Here is a 16,650-nt window from a genome sequence, read left to right as displayed (position 1 = left end):
CATGGCTATATGGACAAGCAATATTTCAGACACTACACCCATTTGTGCTTCAAAGCAGTATTGCTATGTCCCGCTTAAAAGGCGTATGCAATCGGTTGGATACCGGTATGCCATCTAACATAGCTTTCTTGTCGGAAAGATGACTACAAAGAAATGTCACTGGTGTCGCATATTACAATATCCATTAAAAGCGATGACCACTTCTCTTAAAATCAGGGGTAGGATATACCTAAGGTGAGGTGAGACACTACCAACTTAATCTATGTCTCGAGTTTTCCATTTTGATCCAGGACTCTAACTAGTAAGTATTAATAATTATTTACACAAATGGTAACCAGCCATGTTAATAGCCTGACTTTATTTTTCAAGCATAAAGGTCAAAGTCAAAACTCTTTATTCTGTGTTCAGACATTGCAAAGATACATAGGTAAATTAATATGCCCTGCTTGTAAAGTGTACAGAAATAATGTAGGGGTCCGAGTACAGGCCGGGTCAAATAACTTTGCATGCTAAAGCTAACTATTTGCCTCTTTACGCATTTGTTTTAACATAATTATCTTATTAAAAAACTTTTCTTGTCCGTAGTTGGCTTCTAATAATTTCACTGCGAACAAAAACACTCCTGCCTGCATATGCCCAAGGCGTGATGGATAACTTAAGTGACGTAAAATTACGCGAACTTACTCAAAGTACAAAATAAATCTCAAAGCCTTAGAAATGATATAACCTGACAAATGACGTCACTGCAATAACATGACCAGCGACATTTGACTTGTTATTTTGAAACTCACAAGTCGCTTATTTTGATACTCTTGTACAAGTGCTCTAAAGAGAATGTCGTAAACTTTTGCATTAGGGAAAATGGTGCTAACTAACGCTTCGGGAGTTTTGGCCAATCATGGGTAAAACAATAAGGAAGTTTTTTTTTTATTGAATGATAAATATTCTTTGTTTTTGTGCATGGTTGTTGTTTGTGAAACTTTGTGATTTAATCTCTTGAGGAAAGTGAGTAGGTGATTTCTTATTCTTATGTTTGGTATGAGCGTTTCCCGCCGTTTCACTGGAGTTTCGAGGGAATTACTTCCCTTACTCTGATGAAATATAGCCTTAGACACTCAAAAATTAAAGGATTTTCTATTATTATTTTTTTCTGCCACTACGTTTTTATATTATTCGTCTAGAAGTGTACAGTATTAATACATTTTCCGGGTGAATGCTACTTTCTAATGACCTTAAATACTGAAAAAAAACTGATTTTCGTGGCTAAGTTGTGAACGAATAGACTAGCCAGCATATTGCTTGATGAAGATTTTACTCCCCCTTTACTTATCACAAAACCACTATACCTCAATGATACGCAATTTACTATTATCTCCAAACCGTTTAACATAAAGTTATGTTTACATTCAATCTCCCTTAACCGCTGAGGTTCTAAAGGACCCTAAACTTGAGTTGATTAAGTTTCTACTTAAGACACACCTATCGCTTATCAGGCAAACTCATGTTGTGCGTGAAATACATAGCTGTTTGAGTTACTATAATATACTAATCTACTCTGTCTGTATGTTTTAATGAAATTGGATATACACAGAAATAGGGCTGCCATCTCGAATTTCGCCAAACCTGGACAAACATTTAAAAAACCCGGACATTTGGCGTAAATCGCATTTTTCCCCCGAACCTAATTTGTAATCCCTTTACTATTAACATATACTTAAATTCAATGAGGTGCTTCCTTACATGAAAAGTGTCCGGGTTTTCCCCGGACACTTCTTGAAACCCCGCCCGGACGGCCTTCAAACGAGGACAAATCCGGGGAAACCCGGACGGATGGCAGCCCTACACAGAAAGGACATAATATACATGTCCGTCCGTCTGTCACCAGGTTGTATCTCATAAACCGTGATAGTTAGAGAGTTGAAATTTTCACAGATGATGTAGGTATTTATGTTGCCGCTATAACAGCAAATACTGAAAACTAGAATAAAATAAATATTTTGGGGGCCTCCCATACAACAAACGTGATTTTTTTGCTAATTTTTTCTCTGGTACGGAACCCTTTGTGCGCTAGTCCGACTCGCACTTGGCCGGTTTTTTTTGGTAATGACAATAAGTATCGAACTTTTAAAAGATTTATTAGAGAGGCAGCAAAACATTCGCTCATAATCATCTTCAAGTTTCATCTCAAACATCAAACATTAGCTAACAGCTATTTTACTAACCTACATTTTGTGCAAGTAGGTAATGGACAAGCTCTCCAAGCTCTCTCTTATATCGACTCTAATAACAGAACTCACAAATATTTCCCATAAAAACCTGAAGCAATAAACAAGAAAATTGCGATGAGACTTGTATATCTGCTAAGCTTTTTCTTGAATTGAAGGTAAGGGTATAAAGTATAATATTTTATATCCAAGCCTGTTGATAAAAATAAAAGATACGCCGCATGGACTCTGCTCAGCTATAAGCTGGTGATTTATATGTGCTCACCTTAGGCTATAATATAAAATATAGCTATTGATAAAATGTTTTTTTGTCGGTTTGTTTGCAAAAAAAAATTGTTATAGTGAGGTTTTACCAAAATTGCTTGAGCATTTTGTTCGCGAACAAAAAATGAGTAAGAAAGAAAGAAAGAAAAAATATTTATTCACACAAGCCAAATACACATAGAAACAAAAAAAATAGTAATAAAAGGTTGCGCCAAATAGGTAGTTACACGTTTGCGCGAATATTTTCTACATTAATGAGCACATGCATTTTCTTACCGTTTGCTAGCTGTTATTGCATCGTGGAAGGTGTAAACGAAATAATACATCAGTAACATTAAAAAATTCTGTGAATATAAATACTGAAAAAAAAAAACACGGCGAAAATCTTTGTAATATCCCAAGCAAAACCAAAACATCTTGTTAGCTTGTTTCGTGAAAGGCGATATTGACTTCTCTTACGAAGCCCACATATCTTGCTGAAATTTATAGGGGTCAAGTGTACCAGAGATATGGGGTTGGAAAAACTAAAATGTGTGTACCTACGGTGCTTACCGCCTTAAGTAATAAAACTTCTCATGATTTTTTAGTAGACCAGTTTTTATTCTGGAGGTTTGTTAAATAATTCTGAGTCTACCAATTGACGAAATTAAACAGGTAATAGGTTATGCATACACACAAAACATATTTTTAAGAGCCAACTTCTTTAAAATAAAGGTTTGTGTAGTAATTGTTGACTTCTCAGTCATTTTTCAGCATTGTGACTAAAGTCAACTATATTCTTTTAAAAATATGTCATACTAACGGCCAGTTTCTTCATCAAAAGTTAAAGTTAAAGTAATGTCTAAAGTAAAAGTAACGGTCAAATTCGTTTTTTCAAGGCTAAAGTGACAGCAAAACTAATAGAAAAATTGAATTTAACCGTTACTTTTACTTTAGACATTACTTTAACTTTAACTTTTGATGAAGAAACTGGCCGTAAGTAGCCCAAGATTAACCAAAAAAACACTACAAAAGAAATCTTAGCAGTCTCATTCTATCAAGCCTTAATTACCCTGCTGTATACTCCTACAAATTAAATTATTACACGAACAGAACACCCTTACTAATTTCCTCTGGCATACAAATTTAGTAGAGGGAACCATCGCGATATTTCCCTAAGGATTGTTCGAATGTTCACGTGTGGATAATGCTTGGAAACCATAATTAGTTTGTTTATATTAATCGGTTATCGTGTTTGTAATTTGGCGTTGTATCTGCTCTAGTTATTTTTCTTTATCTTACGATGCTTGGAGTTAAATAAGGGCAATCTTCAAGCTGCATAGAGGATAATCAAGCTTACCCCTTTTAATTATGATACTCAGTTACTGTTTTAAATCGTTCTGATTCTGATATCATTTTGGAAACTTTCAATATTAGAGCATAAAGGACAGAACAATAACAAATTGATACAAAAATCTGCATCGAATATTTTCTTTGGCTATTCTTGACTTGTTAATTAAGCTTACATCATTTTATTCCATTGGCAAAAAAGATAAGTAATTGAAAATACAACAAGACTGTCGATGAAAATCCCGAAGTTTACCAACTGCATTGATATCGGTAACGATGCAATATTTCCCAGGAGTCTCGGTCGGTGGAGTCGACACGTGCTTTCATCGGTAACATACTCGTACAAGTAATATGTTACCTGTTCGCGAACGCACGTGCGCGTTCAGTATTTGCGAATTCGATGCAATTTAAGAATCGATATATTTTTATGATGTCTCCGGTGTGAAGTATTGGTAACATTTGCCATTTGATGGAATCCACTTAAGAGTCAAGTTTTGTCATATTGTCGTGGATTCAATTTTTTTTAATAAATAAAGACAAACTCCAGAAAAACTTTATATTTCTTTCTCAAGTAATTGAATCCCTCAATCAAAAATATTGACGTTACGGTGTCAATAATAACTGAATTTCAACAAATTTATAAGACCTAATTTTATTATTTACATACACGACACCTTAACTAATAACATAATTGTTACGTATGTGACAAAAGTTGAAACCCAACTGTTGCAATCGCTAACATCGACACCAAAAACACAACTGTACCTACTTAACAAAACAAAACACTACCGACCCCCAAATACCGAACAAGAAGCCAACATTAACACCATCCCCTGTGTTGCCAGTTTCCACCAAGATAAATCTTACATTTGACAGGTTAGTCCCACGATTTATTACAGGCCGTGAGGCCGCTATCGAGGATTTGCTACGGAACGTCAACCTCCTTTATATGCTCTTTGGTGCTCAATAATGCGTGTGGCAACCCTTTTTGAAAGAGGAATGGGTTATATCAATACGCGGACGTGAAACGGTGTAAAGATGTAATATGTCAGTCGGTTGTCGTTTGGATAGTTAATGGTTTGTATATATTTATGGAGACAGATTATTGAGATTACGTATTTATTTTTATACTAGCTTTCCGCCCGCGGCTATAACTATAAGAAAACTTCTCATTCCCACGGAAAAATGTAAGAAGCGCGATGTAACACTGGATACGATTAGACCAAAACTGAATGGTACACTATATTATACGTTTTCCCTTGTGGAGCAAAAACATGCAGATTTTGGGCACTGGAAACCCGGGAACACGCTACATAGAGCTGACCATGCGAAAAACAATGTTTTTCTAAGTGTACTCCAGCAACCCTTAGAGTTTGGCCTTGTGCTTTATTAATGGTCATTGCAAATGAAACCCTTATAGGAAATTGTAGTCTTTTAAATTGAAATGGGAGGTCTGTTGGAATAATCGGAATCCGAGGAATGAGTACACTTTCACCCTTTGCTGCGCCAGTTAAAATAGTGGCTGTAATAATGTTCCGCCCAAGCTGAGTGACACGCAGCCTGGTACCATTACACAGTCTAGGGGCATCGAGATTACGCATGAGCATCACCGGAACACCTACTTTTAGTTTTAATTTATGAGAAGGCACCCCAGATAATTCCAAAGAATTTAAAAACTCCACAGGATATGAGGCACTATGTTCTGTTTCTATCACTGTGTCTACAGATAAATATTCAGTATTTTCTCCCATAACTTCATTCAAAATATTTTCATTTATTTTAGTGACCGTTTCATTTTTTGGTGCTAATATTGCGCGTTCGCAGAGCCATTGATCATCATTTATATGAGCGTGTAAGTCAGTATAAACTTTTGCTACCAACTCCGATTCGCTGCCCACAACATTACAAAACTCTTCCGTTAAAGTTATCATTCCCTCTGCATCTACTGTCATTTTCCCATCACCGATTTTTAACAATGTTTCCGCGTAATTACCCGATTGAATGTCATTGAATAATCGCACTCGCATGTTTGTGGTTAATTGAAACTTTATGACATGGTCCCACAACTTGGAAGATTTTAGGCAAGCTTTTATTTCATCTGCTGGAGTCCCCCTTTGTATGACTGGCAGTGTTTGCCGGAAGTCACCTGCTAATAAAACTACCAATCCTCCCATTATGCTCTTGCAGTCCCTTATATCCTGCAAAGTCCTATTGAGAGCTTCAATAGCTCCTTTGTGCGACATGGTACACTCATCCCAAACTAACAGCTTACACTGGCGCAGCATCGCGGCCCGACCACTATTTTTACTAAAATTACAGATTGGGGATTCCTCTTGAGCAAGATTTAGAGGCAGTTTCAAAACGGAGTGCGCAGTTCGTCCTCCAGTGAGCAGCGTGGCAGCAATTCCAGAGGAAGCAACGGCTACTGCAATGTTTTTATCCTTTCTGACATGAGCCAGAAGAAGATTCAGTAAAAAAGTTTTTCCAGTGCCCCCCGGAGCATCAAGAAAGAAAAGTGCGCCATTCCCTGACTCTACGTAGCGTGTTACTTCGTCGAATACAGTTTTTTGCTCGGGTAACAATTGTGGGACCATGTCATTTACTTGTTGTTGCAGTATAGTAGCATTATAATCTAGCTCTCTGGCGATGTCATTTACGCTTTCTTCTGATCGTTGTGGGCTAGTCATTCCAAATTCACTCAATTTTTTACCGATTATTTCCATAGTTTTATTTTCTATTTTAGTGAGAGCCTCGTTGTAAATAAAATCATTGTACGTGATGTCCGGATGTGTCATCTGCAATCTTTTTAAAATATCTTCTGCCATATCATTTTTATATTTTTCCCATAGCTGTTGAGGATTAGAAACACCGCAGGTTGAGATCAAGGTTGCAAACAACTCTCTTATTTTTGTAGGTGATCTGCATTGAACTGCTTCTATCATGGTTTCCTCCCAATGATTATCATTCTCCAACAGACCAAGAACTTCACATGCCTCTCTGTATGTTGCACACTCTTGACCGTTCACTATTTTAAGGTCCCTGTGGCTAGTTGGTCCACGAACATGGTGCAGAAGCATTCTTAAACAAAAACACTCAAAATTGCACACGTGAACAGTATATACACGACCAAGAGCATCCCCTGATTTTACCCCGGGCCAGTTTTCTACTGCTGTGCCTTGAATGCGACGTTTCCACTCTTTTCTAGAGGCATTCCATGTATAGTATCGGGGAACCTCTGAATACAAAAGGGTTTTTGCAAATGGGTCGATTTGGCAAAGATGGAAAAATGCGGTCAGTGTTGTCTTTGGCGGAGACGCCATTCTATCATGAAAATTGCTTTCATTAAAATACACACGCTCTCCGTTTTCTAAATGCACGGCCAAGTGAGTGACAGTGGGGTGCCTTTCATGTAATGGGAATCCTAAAAGTCGCCATGCTGCCTCATTGCTGCTCACATAACGCCCCTGTTGGAAAGCTTGCACTTCGTTTAAGACAGACGATCCAACTTCCTGTATAAAATTGAACACGGCTTGATCGGTTCCTTTGTTAATATATTTACAAATATATTTGATAGCGCGCACGGAACCGCAGGCCTCCACATTTATATGGGCATTAAATATTTTACATAAAATTGGCGAGTACGGTACAATCCAACTATTGTCCATAGTTTCAAAAGCTCCGCTGCGGGTTTTGATAGTAACCGTTCGGCCCCCGTCTTCAGGTGATCTTCTTCTGTATAACGGATAGCCCTGTTCATTGTGGATAGTGTCCTTTATAAGTGATCGCGGGTACTTTTTTGTGCATTTCCCCTCCTTCATACACGGTGACGTAGAGTTACGAATGCCACAGGGACCATGCATCATGTTTTTAACCACAGTGTCGTGCAACTCCTTATCTTCTGTAGGATCAGGAATTTCAGCGCTAATCAGATTGTCAATGTGGGTAGGTCGCAATTTCTCCTTGAGCCAAATCAAAATATGAACATGTGGCAGCCCCCTTTTCTGCCATTCGATGGAGTACATATAACATTGCACGTCGCCAAATACTTTACCTTTAGTAATGACACCCATAAGTTTCTGTACTTTTAATCTGAATACTCTCGCTATCAAGTCGTGTCTGTCAATTGGTTTCTGACCTGGCATTAACTCATCGGTTATCTCCTTCCAAGATGGGTTACAGGTAAATGTAACAAAGAGATCGGGACGGCCGTGAGCGCGTACGTATGCAAAAGCATCTTGCGTATATTCGTGTAAGTAGCGCGGGCTATTGATAAAAGTTGATGGGAGAATAACCATCTTTCCTAAATCACTGGCATTTACATTGGCATCGTTACTTACTGCATCTTGCAGGTGAATGTATTGTTCAGCTCGTAATTTTTTTTGGTTAAGAGTTATATAACGGAGGCGCTCGCTCTCTGTTTTAACCCACATGTCCACTAAAAACTGATGGAAAATTTGCCTGAAACGGGGCAGCAAGTTAAAATCATTCTCACGTAACATCATGTGATAAGCATAAAAGTTCATACAGGTTACTTTTTTATTAGGCATGGGTTGACCTGTAGTTGGGTTGATTAATGGCAGTTCAAAATGATAACCTTCTTGGCCTTTGCTGAAAATCAAGGGATACTGAAGGGCGTCATAGAACTTGTGAGTATCGGGTACGCGTGTCAAAGTATTATCATGCGCTCGGAGAACGATGTCGCGTGATGAAGAAAAGTCACCACAAACCACTGCAGCAACATCATTGATGAGAGGCGCATTGAATCGTCTCTCGTGTTCTCCATGCGGAGTGCGATCTGCGTGAATAACCAATTTGTATTGTTCGTGAGGCATGCGGTCTAACGCCGTTTTAAAAGTATTAATAAGTCGATTGTGCTCATGCAACATTCTTTGGATTTTTAGTACGATTTCCCTCTCAACTCCTTGAATGTACTGACATCGCCGATCTGCTTCATTATCTTCATCTCCCATGAAATATATCTGAAGAAATTTATGTTGTTCATTGGCCGCGGGAAGCATAGAACCGATCCTGTGGTAAACTTGGCCCTGGATAGTAAAAGTTGGTGAAAATCCGGGCATGATTATTTCCCGGTCTACCCCGAAAGATGTCATCTGGAAACAGGAATTATATTTTCGAATCCTATTTAAAAAGCGCCGTGACTCATCGGAGTCATATAAAAGAAGAGTTTTGAGGGGTTCTTCTGGTGCATCCAATGTAGGAATACGTACTTTCCCATTGACACAACAGAGACCTGCCGTTTCGTCCTTCCTGACCATTAACCCGATGACGACCAAGGAATGGTTTTTGTAATCGATCAAAGGATCGTATTCAAATGCAGTATTATTAAACACAGACCAAGTATTTTTCATAAAAGCTCGACGCCGTTCAGCTTGCATTTCTGCATGCGCGGTTCTTCTCGCCAGAGACTCTTCTGGAGTCTCCGCCATTCTAGAAGCTGCCTGTCGCCCAGCTTGCTCCTCTAAACGTTGTTGCGTTTGAAGAGGCGTCTCATTAGCTCTCAAAATAGCTTGTCTTTCTGCTTGCTCCTCTAAACGAAGCTGTGTTTCAAGGGGCGTCTCGTTAGCTCTCAAAACAGCTTGTCGTTCTACTTGCTCTTCCAAACGTCGCTGCGTTTGAAGAGGTGACTCTAACGCCCTTAGTGCTGTCTGACGTTGAGCCTGTTGCGATAAACGGACTTGAGTACGAATATCATTCTCAGAAGCCCTCAAAGAAGCTTGGCGAGCGGCTTGCTCCTCAAGTCTTTGCTGGCGCTGAGATGGTAGCTCAGCAGCTCTCGAAGCAGCCTGACGCTCTGCTTGTTCGCGCCTTCTTAATTCAGCATGGAGAGACGATTCTTGAGATCGGGCAATTTTCATTGCCCGAGCTTTAGATGAGGTGCTCGACAAATTAGATTTACGTTTGCGAGGCATTGTGAAAATCCTTACTAAACTATAAACCTAAACTAAACTAAAACCCCAAACTAAACTATAACAATCTAAACCACGAACAAAACTAAACTAACCTAACCTAACCTAACCTATCGAAAAAACAATAACTACTTTAGATATCTACCTAGAAAAAAGCACTAAACTAACTAAACCTAACTATTATACAGCTACTGCTTAAAACCTAAAATCTATAAAATACACAATTCAATGTAAAATGTTAAAGATAAAACAGCAAGTAAATGAGTCGAAAAGTGCACCGAATAAGTGTATGAGTGTTAGACACTGCTTCCAGAGCGAGTACAAAAAAAAATATTTATTTCAAAACACCTTAAGACTAATTCGCGGCGAACCTTAACACCGCGATACAGAAAAGCACAACGCCATCTATCGAGCTTTCGGGAAGCTCGCGATTGAACAATGAGCTACAGGAAAAAGCGCGAGATATCATTGCACTTCTTATGTATCTTAAAAAAAACAACGTCACCACGTTTTAAAAAGCTATCATTCCACGTCTTACGTATTTTAAAAACACATCGTTACCACGTTTTAAAAACACCCAGCGCCATCTATCGCATACCTCAAGAACTAAATAACTAATACTTATACCAATTAGTAATTCGTTGAATTATAGTTATTTCAGGATAAGTAGATGTAAAAAAAACAGTTAAGACGATAAAACAAATTGTACGTCATCCCTCGGGAATTCCTCATTTTCGAGGATTCATTATCGTATCATTTAGCTTCTTTTATATGTTCACATTCGTTTGCAATATATAAGTAGATGTAAAAAAAAACAGTTTAGACGATTAAACAAATTGTACATCATCCCACGGGAATTCCTCATTTTCGGGGATTCATTATCGTATCATTTAGCTTCTAAATTTACATGTTTATATTCGTTTGCAATTTATTACCTTGTTTTAAACGACACACAGCGCCATCTACAATCCATCCATCAAGCATTTTTGTTTTCCCTTGGGAATATCTATTTTTTTCGGGATAAAAAGTACCCTATTATTTAATCCGGACTTCTAACTTTACGTCTGCAAAATTTCAAAGCAATCGGTTCAGTAGTTACGGCGTGAAAGCGGAACAAACAAACAAACAAACAAACAAACTCACTTTCCGATTTATAATATTAGTATGGATTTTTAATCAAATTCGAAAAAAAGTAGTTAAGTCGTTTAAATACAGTGTAAGAGTCAGCAAGGGCCGTTTTCTTTCAGTCTACATACATTGAGACTAACTGACTATACCTACATACATTGAGTGTCTCAAGGGCCCGTTTCACTTTCACATGATATAATTCCAAATGAATTGTTAATTAGAATGTGATTCATATCAAATTATCAGGCTGTTAAATTATTCAGTAACATGTTCGGAAATAATGACACCGTTCATAAAACTTGCATGGCTCTGTCAAATGAAATAAAATGATTTCCTATTCAAAAATAACATGTTTATGTCAATTTAATTTGTCGTAATAAATCCTTAATAACCTTTCTTAGTAAGTCGTTACGGGTAGTCAGAAGCCACTAATTCTGACACCAGTCTAACCAATGGGTATTGGGTTGCCCGGGTAACTGGGTTGGGGAGGTCAGATAGGGCAGTCGTTCCTTGTAAAGCACTGGTACTCAGCTACATACGGTTAGACTGGAATTCGACCCCAACATATGTAGTTGGGAAAAAGGCTCGGAGGATGATGAATAAATATTCTTTTTAACCAGAAAGGCTATGATGCTAAAAAGTTGCTTCAGGAACAAAGATATTTAGCTCTAAAAGCCAGCCGCAAAAGTGGTATTTTTTTAAACCTTTTACTTATAGTTGGTTAAATTGTGTTATTATGTCCCAAGGAGGATAATCGCGGAATATTTATGTCTAGCACTGCCGCGAGTAATTTTAATTTTACGGCTATAGGGGTAACGGATTTTTATTTTGTGCGGGAACGTGATATTTTTGAATTATTCTGATTGCGTCCTACGAATAATATATCCTGATTGCGTATTTTTTTTATCGACATTGAATAAGAGTTAGCTGTGAGTAATGCCGTCAACACAAGCACATTTCTTTGAAAAAAAGTTTAATACTAAACCATATAATAATGATACTCTGTGGTGTTGTAGGTTCTTTGAAGTGTTGGAAAAATGTAGGAAATCTCGAAAAGCGAATGGTACACCAACACCACACTTACCTACATGATTAAAGTTACCTACTGGCCTGATTATACCAAACTACTTTAACATTTAGTTACTACCTATATCGTTTCGTAGTCGCAAGATGTAAATTCCACTTAAGACCGATGTACATTCTAAATTATTTAGCGCTTAAGGTAAAGCCTACTTAGTTCAGTTCGGAGCGTCTCGAGTGGTAATTAAAATTGATGAAGATAACTTTACGAAAAGTTATGAATATTAAAATACTGTGAGAAACAGAAATTGTGGCCAGTAGGTACTGAAAATGTCTCGGGAAACATGAATTTGATGAGGAATAGACAGTTTCTAGCCCTTTCTAAATGTATTACTGTATGTATTACAGTCAGACTTGGAGTCATGTTTTACAGCTGAAAATTAGATTAATAGGCTTCGCTCGAACGGAACCGACGTTTTACAACACAGTACCTATAAAGAAACTTCATAAAAACAAAATAAATTGAGCCTTGTGTAAAAAAAAATATGAGGTTCTATAGGTAAGCAATAATTATATTATCAAAAATTCTTCTTCCCGCCATACAGGATTCTTGTGATATCTCTAAAGGCTAAGCATTATGTTTTTAAATAATATGAAAATAATAGTCGGAATGCTTGAGTGCGCTCGACAGTTATAGCACTTATTTTACTTTATATTTGACTGGGCAGAGCTCCAAGTAGAATATGAGGAAATGCATTAGTACACTTAAATCGTAAAATTCATATTATTTTAATATTCTGGGATACGGTTTTTGGTGGATTACGAGTTAATTTGCATAGAAATTGCTAAATTCCTGTAGAATACGAGTCTGTGTTCTGTAAAAGTCCTTATCCTTGTTAATTCAGAAGTTACCTACTCGGTGTACCTATCCTTTACGCCAAAATTGCTTAAGCGGTTTCAATGCTTTATACACGTAAATTAATTATATTGTAGGGCCTGAAAAAGGACATGGGATACTTATTTTCTTGGGGAGCGGGAAGTATTTTTCCGGGGGGTATTTCCTCGCGAGGAAAAGCTAACTTCACTAATACTTACCCATATTTTTACCTAAACTCAGAATATGCAACTCTGTTAACTGACAAATCTTAGAGGCGAAATATTATCAAAAACCCATACAATACACCTTAGCCCATATCAAGGAAAACAGACGTATGTCATGTTATATTAAACGACTGAATCACGCAGTAATTTCACCGTGTAAATAACTTCAAACCAAATGACATGCTTGATGAGGAATCCCCAACACTTGTATCTACTGAATCAACCACATGTTTCTCATGAACCCTTCTGTCAAGATATTACGTACATTCTAGGGAATAGACCAAAATATTTCGTTCATACAATTCGTCAGAACCATGGAGAACAAAATGACTAGCGGAGATATCATAACGCATTGTCTCCTAAGAAAGTAGCGCGCTAAAATGCGATTATTCGGGGATGACGACCGTTACTAACTCCGCACTTTTTTAAAATAAAATCACCAATAAATTTAGACCAAGTTTTGACAGTTTATTTTTTTATTTGACAAGCAACTCCAACGTCTCGTTAGTTTTAGTAACTGATCATGCCTGCTGTACGTTACTTGAGCTACAAGCCGGCGCCTGACCTGCCTTCCTTATGGCAACTCCGCTATCGTTCCTTCCTCCGTGGTTAGAACAATTAAGTGTACCGTGGTATTACACTTGCGACCAAAATAAACACCCCACTGTACAAAAGTAAACAGTATCGTTGATGTAGTTTGATGTTCTCAATTTCTACGAGCTAGTACACTGAGTGGCAAATTTATTTACTCCGTTTCGAGTGCATTAAGTAGTGGTAGAACCGAAAATGTGTGTTTTGTTAAAAGGTTTTGGAAATTGCCACTTCTCTGTAAGTTTAGTTTTAGCTAAAATTCGTTTTGTAGCTAGAAATTCGAAAAGCTATCTACCAACTTAATAGCGCTGTCACACCAGCGGATTTTTCGGTCAGTTATTTTACGAGAGAGGCAAAAATTTGTCGCGTGGTTTCACGTGCCATTGTTAGAACTGGTAGTTATCAATTTATTGTTTGCTATAGCCCCGTATGATCCGCTTCGAAAAACCAAGCCGAAAATATACTAGTGTAATATCGCTGTAAAGGCTGCCTATAGCAAACGTATCTAGACACCTTAATAATTTTGCAATTAAGAAATCCAATCAAATTAGATAATTTCCATTAATTCCTTAATAAATGGAGATCCCTACTAATATTATAAATACGAAAGTAACTTTGTCTGTCTGTCTCTCTGTCTGTCTGTTATGCATTGACGTCTAAACCACTGAACTGATTTTAATAAAATTTGGTACAGAGATAGAGTTGACTTTGAGATAGAACATAGGATAATTTTTATCACGGACTTTTAAAGAATTCCCTTGGAAACGCGATGTAACCGAACTCTACGCGGGCGAAGCCGCGGGCGGAAGCTAGTAAGTAATAATTAGCAAAAGTCCAGTAGACATCGTTTCTCTTTATCAGCATTTCTTAACGACAAGATTGTAATTAAGATACGATTCTAATTGACAGGTGACATTGTGGGTTTTCGGTTCGGACAACTTCGGGCTACTTCGGCTGTTTTCGGAATTGGTTGGACCCTTGTGATGAGTAGGATTTGGATCAGTTTAAGTTAGGAATACTGTTGTATCTTCAATCGAATAATTTTATTTTTAGGGATTGTTCACACCAAACGTATTGTCCGCCGCTGACTGTGAGTATACTCACTGTCTGCCCCAGTGTGAACGTCGACTCAATCTGCAGAACGCGTACTCACCAAGCCGACAATAGGCTGTAGCGTACGATGCGCTACATGTGTGAACAAAAGAATAGGCTCTTGTAGGTTCACACTAGATGCGTACGCTGAGCGGCTGACTATTCTACACATAAAAGGGCTCAGTATTTGAAGTTGCTCGTAGTATTTTATAAACGATAAAACTAGCGTATTTTTTTTTTTTTCAAATCAGACGTTTTACTGATATAGTTGCCATTTGCGAAGCTCTAGAGGAAGACGAAAATAATAATAAGAAGTGATTGTGGGTATATCCCTTAAATTTGAAGAGATGTTTTCTTGGTCAATTTCATACTTTATATTTCGAATATAGACTTTATCCAAATAAGTTCAAGAAATATTTTCGTATGACAGTAAAACATTCGATGAGTTACTATCTTTAAGGCATCGTTCACACCAAACGTATTGTCCGCCGCTGACTGTGAGCGCGCGTTACGCAGTTTATTGCTTTTCCATATATATTGAAATTGTCGTTCACACCGAACCGACTATACGCTGTTACGTCGTCTGTTGTAGCTGACTCTCAGTAGCCGATTATTTTACTACGCGACTATGCACGGCGGACGCGGATTGGCTACGCGGACGCAGTTGCCGAATAGCGCCGCTCCGCCGCGTACGCACCGCCGCTCCGCCGCGTCCGCACCGCCGCGCAGTGATGCCAGATTGGGGGGATTCCCCTCAAATTTGGGGGTATTTTCTGCCCACGGGGGATTTTTTGGGGGGAACAATCCTTTGGGGGGATCAGCGGGAAACTACACAAGAAACTGTAAGAATTTTCACTGTACATGAAATATTTTTATTGAGCCTAAGTTACTATGGACGTCTGACATTGTTCTTTTCGCAATTGTTTAAACGTGATTGATTTGATTATAATAAATAAGTGTTGATTACAGTACAAGTTGTTTTCCTCTTACCTTAAAGTAATTGTCAATCTTTCTTCTGGCTGAATAGCACGTCGATAATTAGTGTCCCTTCTATATAAACTTATACGTATTAAAGATAGTAACTCATCGAATGTTTTTACTGTCATACGAAAATATTTCTTGAACTTATTTGGATAAAGTCTATATTCGAAATATAAAGTATGAAATTGACCAAGAAAACATCTCTTCAAATTTAAGGGATGTACCCACAATCTCTTCTTTTTATTATTTTCGTCTTCCTCTAGAGCTTCGCAAATGGCAACTATCTGAATGCGCATCATTTAATTGAAATATCAGTAAACGTCCGATTTTTTTAAAAAATACACTAGTTTTATCGTATGGGAACCACGAGTGATCTCAGAGATCGTTTATAAAATACTACGAGCAACTTCAAATACTGAGCTCTTTTATGTGTAGAATAGTCGGCCGCTCAGCGTACGCATCTAGTGTGAACCTACACGAGCGTATTCTTTTGTTCACACATGTAGCGCATCGTACGCTATAGCCTATTGTCGGCTTGGTGAGTACGCGTACTGCAGATTGAGTCGATGTTCACACTGAGGCCGACTGTGAGTATACTCACAGTCAGCGGCGGACAATACGTTTGGTGTGAACAATCCCTAATACGTTTAAGTTTATATAAAAGGGACACTAACATTATCGACGTGCTGTACCGAGGCGCGGCGGTGCGTACGCGGCGGAGAGGCGCTATTCGGCAACTGCGTCCGCGTAGCCAATCCGCGTCCGCCGTGCATAGTCGCGTAGTAAAATAATCGGCCACTGAGAGTCAGCTACAACAGACGACGTAACAGCGTATAGTCGGTTCGGTGTGAACGACAATTTCAATATATATGGAAAAGCAATAAACTGCGTAACGCGCGCTCACAGTCAGCGGCCGACAATACGTTTGGTCTGAACGATGCCTTACGTAGATATATTTGTAATGTTATTATTTTTTACGTTTTTTGTTTTGT

The 16,650-nt window shown here is 38.2% G+C and overlaps 1 protein-coding gene across 1 annotated transcript; it reads right to left on the bottom strand.

Annotated features, from left to right (window-relative positions):
- Positions 1-6,981: 6,981 nt before the first annotated feature.
- LOC124641713 lies at positions 6,982-9,748 on the bottom strand. Its single transcript, XM_047179879.1, has 2 exons — positions 7,520-9,748; positions 6,982-7,053 (listed from the first exon to the last, which is right to left on the bottom strand). The coding sequence occupies exons 1-2, from the start codon at positions 9,746-9,748 to the stop codon at positions 6,982-6,984; spliced, it is 2,301 nt and encodes a 766-aa protein (XP_047035835.1).
- Positions 9,749-16,650: the final 6,902 nt, after the last annotated feature.

Source organism: Helicoverpa zea, chromosome 23 (genome assembly GCF_022581195.2).
Source record: "Helicoverpa zea isolate HzStark_Cry1AcR chromosome 23, ilHelZeax1.1, whole genome shotgun sequence".
NCBI classification, from domain to species: Eukaryota; Metazoa; Arthropoda; class Insecta; order Lepidoptera; family Noctuidae; genus Helicoverpa; species Helicoverpa zea.
Note: the sequence above shows the minus strand (reverse complement) of the source record. Positions and strands in the feature narration are given on the sequence as shown.